This window comes from Glossina fuscipes, unplaced genomic scaffold (assembly GCF_014805625.2).
Source record: "Glossina fuscipes isolate IAEA_lab_2018 unplaced genomic scaffold, Yale_Gfus_2 113, whole genome shotgun sequence".
NCBI lineage: Eukaryota > Metazoa > Arthropoda > Insecta > Diptera > Glossinidae > Glossina > Glossina fuscipes.
Genome location: NW_023998456.1, coordinates 1,802,661 through 1,811,327, shown reverse-complemented (window position 1 = coordinate 1,811,327; position 8,667 = coordinate 1,802,661). Strand labels below are relative to the sequence as shown.

Sequence of the window (8,667 nt, the reverse complement as noted above, 5' to 3'; positions counted from 1 at the left end):
AAATAAAAAAAAATTAATTATAAAATAAAATTTTATGTCTTTTTTATCATATTTTATATATTCTTACTTAACCCGTTCATATAATTTCAATCGCAGTTAATTTTTAATTTAATGATAACTTTATACATGAATTTCAATCCGGAGTATTATGTTTACTCGTCATCTCTTTTCAAGACGGGTCTACAAACAGGTACAACAACAAGAAATTATTTATAAATGCTAAATACTCGGCTAATTAATATTATTCTTGCATAAAGTCAATTATAAATGTATTTTGTGTAAGTATGTATGTACGTACGTATGGATTTGTGTGTCTGTGAGTGTATTCAAGTTTATAAATTTATATTATTTTGGAATATTTCCTTTTTTATAATTTAGTTAAAATCATTCTAAATGTTTTTTAAATAAAATAGAGTTAAGCATAGAGTTGCCACTGTTAAATAATAATAGGGGAAAGCCATTTGTCTCAACGAGGCTACGGATTTTATACCTATGCCAGCTAAGGCTGGCTTTTGATGTTTTTCCGCCAAGTTTTCAGGCTTATTTTGTGGTATTTCATTACTGGCCGGTGAGTCAAGCATCGATTTTTCCAACGAATCGGGACCTGAGTGCACGGGACCCATGTTTTTCATTTGCACTACAGGTGGTTCATGTAAAGGCAATGGCTGATCGGTACTTGTGGTGGTGGCATGCGTAGTCGTGGAAGTGGTAGAGGTCGTAGTAGTGGGTATGACGGTACCATTCTCCAACCAATACACAGGACTAAACTCCAGTTTAACTTCTTTAAGATAAGACTTACGTACCTTCAATACATTGCAATATACAGTTATTTTTAAATTTTATAAAGAACACTTCTTGCAATCCCTTACCTCTGATGTTATTTTCCTTGACACGCTATCATCACTGCCATAATAAAATGCAAATAATTTCGCTGTGTAAGGAGCTTCTAAAGTTACATAATTGCCCTTTAGAGTAACGTTAAGAGCTGTACCCGGCCATAGTTTGGTATGCACCGATTTGGTTTCCGAACGTTTCTCGCTATGTCTTAAGGCCCAATTGATCTCGGCCGGTACAGTTGAGTCTTTCTCATACACTCTCGTAGGCAAACCACGAGCGACGCCCTCATGGGAGCCCCAGTATTGGACATGATCAAAACTATAAGTTAATACCGATTCTACCAGACTGTACTTGTCGCCACGATTCTCCAAAATACCAGAAGCTGCAAATTTTTATAAAAACTTAAAAAGATCTCTCTCACTGTCTGTTATGTGCAAATCTCACCCAACTCTGTTAAATTTTCTTTCAAATCCAAACGTATGTGATCCAAGCGTATATCTTTCAATTCGTAACGATACGGTTCGGTTTCGACCAATACTTCCCCTTCATCGAAATCTTTTTCACGTTCGTTTGCCATCACTTTAATCTTACCCAAGCCCACGGGATCCAAACGTCCTAAATGATAATCGGCACCCCAATGTTCACCATTTTGTTCATTTACCTGATGAACAACTTTGTGACGAGCTATGTATGCATCTTCCAAATTCCCAATACGTATGGCACCCACCGGGACACCGGCATTAAATTTACGCCAATAGCGCCAAGAAATTTTACCCAAATGTCCCTTATTTACAAGAACGTCGAAATTCTTGTATTTTGTATTCTTGTAATGAGCTGCTACGCAAACATGTGATTGGGCGATTTTCTCGGTGTGGCCACTGGTTGGAACTCCGTCTATTGCAACACGGCACACATAGATCGGATAATGTTCATCTTCAGTTATATATTTGCCACCTTCAACGGCATATTGCAATTGTTTGGGGTCTTTGAGATCATATGTTTCCCATACTAAAGTGCTGGAGGTCACCAATTGACCCAATATTGTTGAGGTATTACTGTAAGTGAAAACTTGATGGACGGCAGCCTCGCAGCCGTTGCTAAGCAAGGCTATGCTAAACGCTACAGCCAACAGGGATGTTAGATAGCTGCTATGACTGTAGGGATGATAATGGCGGCCTTTAATTGAAAATCGTTGGTTGCGCAGCGGTGGTAACAGTTCATCTAGGGAATGCATCATTTCAGCCCCAATTTAAACGAACTAGAAAGAAATAGAAAGAAGAAGAAAGAATAGAGTAGGAGCAGTATACATTTTACTTAGAGCGTCAAACAAAAATTCGGTTAGAGGGAAAAATGAATTTTGTGAAGAGAGTTTCTCTAATCCATGTATACACATATACAATCAATAACATTTCATTGTTCTTATGTGCATCACAGAAAGTTTACAAAATTTCTTTTATACCAACCGCTAAAGGATGCCCTACTATGTTGGTTCTTTCTTTCGTAACACCGCAACTTAAATACGTATCACAGACATTACACATTTTATATATATATTTTTAATTTAATTAAACTTCTGTCCCTCCGCCCTTCTATTATCTATTGTTGAACCCTCGCAAAGGTTTAGATACAAAGTTGAGACTCTGCATATACACTTTTCGTTAATATCAATCACCATTATTCGTATACCAGGTTGAAAAATGGGCGCGTTCCAACTCAAATCACTGTACCAATATGTGAAAAACTATAATTTTCAGTTCATAGCCGGTAGGTGTCTCAAATTCTATACAAACATGTACGAAAAATCCGGTTGGAAAAATGAGTGTAATTCGCTCACAAACAAGGCTGCGATAGACAAAAAACTGTGACCACCAGTCATATAAATATTTCAGCAGACTGGCTAATGGAATAAAGGAATAACAAGGCATATCTACCGACTAAAACGCCCATTTTTAGTAAACTACATTGTATTTGCAATTTATTATTTTCAAGAGATTTGCCTTAGAGCGGAGCATGACTTTCTTAATTTATTTCACTTTTATTTCATTTTCCATATAAGTTTAATTAACTTTCACATGTCCTGAAACAAAGAAAAGGATTTGCATGTAATCAATAAAGTTTTCAAAATTCAATTAAACCCCGGCGTCATAACTCAATCAAACTAGAGTTGCACTCGATGAGTTAAAAGAAAAGATACGCTTTCCATTAACAATTTCATAGAATATATCTACCAAATAATTATTAAAAGCATTGCGAGAGAAAGAGAATTTTAAATTTAGTTAACAAACTTGAAAGCATCTCTTATGAAACGTTTGAATGATGATTGCAGCTGATGCTGACGTTGATGCTGATGCTGATGGCAGTGCTACTAGTACAATGTAAACAACTAATGAACTCATTTAATATATTATTTGACTTACACGTATCTGTACAAATGTGTTTGTGTGGGTGTGTGGGCATCTGCCAGTAAACCTATAGTGATTTCCGTTGTTTTACTGAAAAATTAAGTTATTATCACACAGAACAAAGTCTTGTGTAAACGATAGCATTAGACCGGTAAAGAGACAGACAGACAGACAGACAGAGAGACACCATCACTATGACGACTACTAAGCAGTAACCATTATGTAAACTTTTGAGTGATATTTTGCTTATCATTGTGTTGCTTACCATCTGCTGACACTCGCAGAAATACTAAATGAAATGAACACACAATAGTGTCGCTTCTTTATCTCTTCATGCCACTGCTCTATGCAAAATATCATCAACTCTTGCTTTTCGGGTGGACAAAATAAATGACCCAATGATTTTGTATGACTATGCAAACCCAAAACTCATTTGTACACAAACATATTTACACAAGAGCATACATGAACGCACACATTTATGTACACACATATAAATATATTATGTTCATATGTTGGGTTAGGTTTCATTAAAATGTTTACTTATCAGTCTAAGCCTTGTCAGCGTGTGTATACTGGCAGACAAGAGTCTAAAGGTCTGGTTGGTTTGTTAGTAAGCAGTACTTGTTCTCTGTTGTGTTTTTTCTTCTTTTTTGCGGATTTACACACATTTTCGTATAAGTAAGCAAGCGTTCATGATAATATTTGTAGTTGCATTTTTTTCCAAAGTTGTTTTTTATTTTTTAGTTTTGTTTTTTTGATATAAAACACTTAAAGTACCGGTTTTTTATAAATTTATATACCGTCTGCCTTTACCGCACACATACGTACAAATATAGACATTTGTTTACACTTGAATGGTCTTTCCAAAGGACAATAGTGGATGTCTCGTTGGCGTATACTTTACCAAAATCTTAAAATGTTCTAAGTGCCTCATACGATAAGTGAGTGATAAGGAACATACTTACGTCCTTAATAATTTAAAGATTTCAGTACTAGTTGTTGTACTTAAAGCATAGACGAAGTTTTAGCATTGAATCTATGCAGAAATGTTTAAAAACAATTCAATTTAATTACATTTAATTAACTGTTAGTATCCCTGTAAAGAAGACTTGACTCGACTTTATCGTAATACGGAGATAGTACAGATATTAATGTCGTGTGCCATGCCAATGATCCAGGAATGCCAATGATCAAGGAACATTTGCACTTTGTTGATCTTGGCCGGAGGAGATCTGATTTGCTTTAAATGGCAGGATGAGAGAATGTCAGCTATTCATCGAGCAACATGCTAGAGTCTGAGTTTTAAGTTAACAACAACGGGGCTTCTTTGTGAAACGGTTTATTTGACTCCAAGCAACGGTTTTTGCCTGGTGCTCTGCCAAATATGAAAAGTTGAAAGCAATAATTGAGTATATTTTACTTCTTTACTTCTGGCCAAGCAAGAAAAAAAATCATCAGTTGTGTATAGAGAGCATATGCGTTCATTCCGTTGAATATGCACGACGTTTAGGTAGCACTATTGAATCCAAAAGCGCTAAAACAAAAGCGTAAATTGATGCCAACCGTGGAATAAAAACTCGTGAGATCGCTAACTAATTATATTGATCGAATTTCGAGGGGTTCATGATCAGGGCAAATGTCTTGATCTTTTAATTTCAGCAAAAAAAAACGAAATGAGTTTCCGAACAACATTAAGAAAGTCATTTAAAAATGATGATGGATAACGTGCTTAATCCCATAGCAGCAAATAATATCAAACTTCCAAGAATGCGTTTATTTTCACCAAAGATATTCGCGGATATTCTCCCTTAAATTATTAATCAATATTTCCCCTTTTCTTTCTACAATCTTCCCTGATCACCACAACGCCTACTACCTACTGCCTGGAAAAATATAAAATTCTTTTTACAAGTTTGTTTATCTGTTGAAGTCATCTCTCTTTATCCACAATGGACGTTCTGGTTATTCCTTCCTTAGAGGAAAAAGTAATAAATTATTCGAATCTAACATTCTATGTACAAATAAAGTCATTGTACCGTTCACCACTTGCGGTACAGAGTGTGTTAAGCGGACGGTTGTAACTTGACTAAAGACTTGAGATAGATCTAACTTTTATTATAATGGTCGACCTAGAAAGTGATCCTGGATTCTAAGCTTGTCTGACCGTCAGTCTTCTCTGTCGGGGTCTAAGCTTATCTTTCCAAGTATACCTGGATTCAACCGTAAATTTGGTACACTGACGTGTTTTAGTGCAAGCACGACAACTATCGGGAAAGGTTCCGACCGGAACACTTTTTGTGCTACATAAGTCTTTATAGAAATTTTGCAATTTTTAGAATTTCGCGACAAAAATCGCCTAAAAATAGTATATCGGCTGAAAGTATGAAAGCTTTGGATTGCATGGGGTAATTCTTGGACCAAATGCCATACAACCGTTTCTACGGAACGGTAAAACGGCATCATTCTCAGTCCTTCTTGTAGAAAAATTTTCTAATAATAATAAAACGACATAAAATTTGACCTTACGCAATTCGGAAAATGTATGTCTATATTTTGCATCCCAACGTTCTAACGAATAATGAGCCCCCATATGCCGAAAAAGTACAATCTTTAATATTTTATGATGAAAATTTATCTTTAGTGAATCAACCATAGAAAATATGGATCATATTGATCTATTCTTTGACTGCACCATTTATACGGGCTTTCATGAAAGCGACAAAGCCTAATTTGTGATTGCTTGTAATAGAATCAACAGGAGAATAATAAAAGCTTTAACAAGAAAGCTAACTTTGCTACATGTTGCCCACTTTCACGTTTGAATATCCTCCGGTATGCAAGCTTTCACGAGAATTATCCAGTTACATAAGAATAATGTATAATTTTTGGTGCATTATTACTTAAGCGGAGTGATGTAGGATATCTAATGGTCGTTCTTGCCCGACTATATGTGTATTTGGTTTTTTAATAAAATAAATACAAAAAATCACAAGATAACATAGGCGAAAGATCTATAGCGAATTTTCGAAGGCGCGCATCATGTACTCTGTAGCTTGTTTAAAAACTTTTTCGAGCCCGCTTCACATTATCTTTATTAAACACTATCGATTTCCGTCATTTACGCGAATTTGGCATCAAATAACTGCATGCCATGTTGTAGTTAATGTCGTTATCTATATTTACTTAAAGGTGAGGCCATTGTTAAATGGTTTTATTGCCAATCGATAACTATAGGAATTTCTTTGAAATTCACTCGCAGCACGTACGTCTACGCGAATTTATCTATTCTATGCATCAGCACTGTACTTTCAATTTAATTAAGTGCACTATTTTGCTGCGTAAAATGCATAACATAAAGTCTGTAATTTATTAAACAACCCGAACATGCAATGCATGTTTGCTGTACGATGTCATTTCCATGTTTATTGAACGCCTGCATTTAATAGCTCCTCGCAGTTAATAATGTAATTATCAATCACTAAAAGCCTTTAAAACAACCAGCAATGACAAACCACAATAAGATTTCAATACAGACTCAATGGATAAATCAGTTATGCAGGAAATGTGATGAACATGAACCAGATACGCAATAGAGAATCTTTAGTCGGAATGAAGAGTTGCAGTCTGCCTACGATGTCTGTTGATCTAATATGTCAAATAAATTATCGTCTTAATCACGATAGGAAACGTCATTACTTATTATTAAGCCACAAAACACGTGTATGCATAAGCGCACAAACAGACACTCTCGCTTACATACATATATATATATGTATATATATAAACGCATATACTTATCTGCCTGTTGAGACTTGCGTTATTTCTAAGCAAACACATAACCGAGCAAAGCAAAATATCACATTGGCTGTCCGTCTTATCAACCTAATGTTGTTGTTTATTTATAATGATGTGGATGATGAATGCTAATTAAAATCAAAATTGCTTAGCGCCAGCAAATGTATCAGTCATTGATTACACGCGCATAGATAAATATTAAACTTTATGGCCAGCGGGAAGTTAAAATTTTATAAAATCAAGTTTTTCTTTTTTAATAAACTCAAGCTGTGGAAAGAGTGAATAATAGAAAATGTAAAAATAAAAAAAGTAACATAGCCAACAGTAAGAAAGACATTCGCGTATGTCTGTACAGTTATAAGCAAATTCATTTTTGAATTACTAATCATTCGTATACAATATTGCATAACAGTTCGTAATAATTAATATCGTCAATCGTATACAAAAATATATTAAGCCGATGTATTGAAATTTTCGTTTTCGAGCAACTAAAAAATCAAATTTGACTAAGCTATCGCAACAACAATGGAGAAAGTCCTGATTCCCTAAAACTCTTTCATGGGGACATAAACATTTTATTTTCATAAGAAAGAGAGGCAAGTTGGCATCATTGACGAAAACCACACATTTGATAGAAGACATGAAGGTCCAGAAGGCATCCATAACGCTGTAGCTGTATTATGCAGCTGGCGACTCTGGAAGAGATAAACAACAATTGGCATAAATTAAGCGGAAAAAGGAAGGGGATTAACGCGAAAATGACGCGATGAATTTAGATAAAGGTAACTAGAGTCCTGTCAAGAGCGTTGAGTTGCAATATTCGAAAATTCAAAGTTCAGAACGAGAATTAAAGCGTTGTAGATACAAGCTCATGTAAATAATTTGTAAGTACATCTCGTTAGAATTGTAAATACAACCGATACCATCCTAAAAGTCACACTTCAGCGAAACGGACTTAATCTGCAAATAAGTAAAAAATGATGAATAATTCATATGATATGCGAATAAGTTCGCCTAGGGAATGCAAGAGAACAACGGCAAATGTGAACCAACAACTTTTTTATCTTAGTCTTCTAGCCGACGCATTGCAATGCAATCACGCAAGCCATATACCGATCTCAAACGAATAGCAGGTGATTAGCACATAAATCAGTTCACAGAAGGAAAAGTGAAGAGAATTGGAACTACGTTCGTTTTTAGCATGCTCATGATAGCTTTGAAAAGCTAACCAATACAGGGGAACATCGATTACAACAAGTGAGAAAACAAGTAAGAAAATTATGTTAAATTGTGACACAAATTTTTATACGCATCGACATGACCCTGAAAAAAAGAAAAGCATTAAACTTTCATGTTCTATAATATTGCATGAGAACGGCTGGCTTTTTCTATTTTCAGAATAAAAGTGGAAATTTATATATATATTGTTACGGAAATCTCAAATCTAGTCATATTCTACAACTAAATGTACATTCGCAGGCGCGTCATGCAGTTGCAGATCGATGAAAGCGATTAGCGGAAAAGCAGACAGATAAACGCAAAGTGCATATTCGCAGGCGCGTCATGCAGCTGCAGGCCGATGAAAACGGTTACCAACAAAAGCAGGTTAACGAATTAAAAATCAAGTCAT

The 8,667-nt window shown here is 35.3% G+C and overlaps 1 protein-coding gene across 2 annotated transcripts in view; it reads right to left on the bottom strand.

Moving 5' to 3' along the window:
- Nucleotides 1-338: 338 nt before the first annotated feature.
- LOC119639697 (protein unzipped) overlaps nucleotides 339-8,667 on the bottom strand; it is a 61,720-nt gene continuing 53,391 nt past the window's right edge. For both annotated transcript variants that reach the window (XM_038037272.1, XM_038037273.1), the window contains 3 exons: nucleotides 1,282-2,095; nucleotides 870-1,219; nucleotides 339-803 (listed from right to left, as the gene is read on the bottom strand). In XM_038037272.1, coding sequence (XP_037893200.1) covers nucleotides 390-803; nucleotides 870-1,219; nucleotides 1,282-2,074 — 1,557 coding nt within the window. In that variant the 5' untranslated portion in view covers nucleotides 2,075-2,095 and the 3' untranslated portion in view covers nucleotides 339-389. The remainder of the gene's footprint in view (nucleotides 804-869; nucleotides 1,220-1,281; nucleotides 2,096-8,667) is intronic.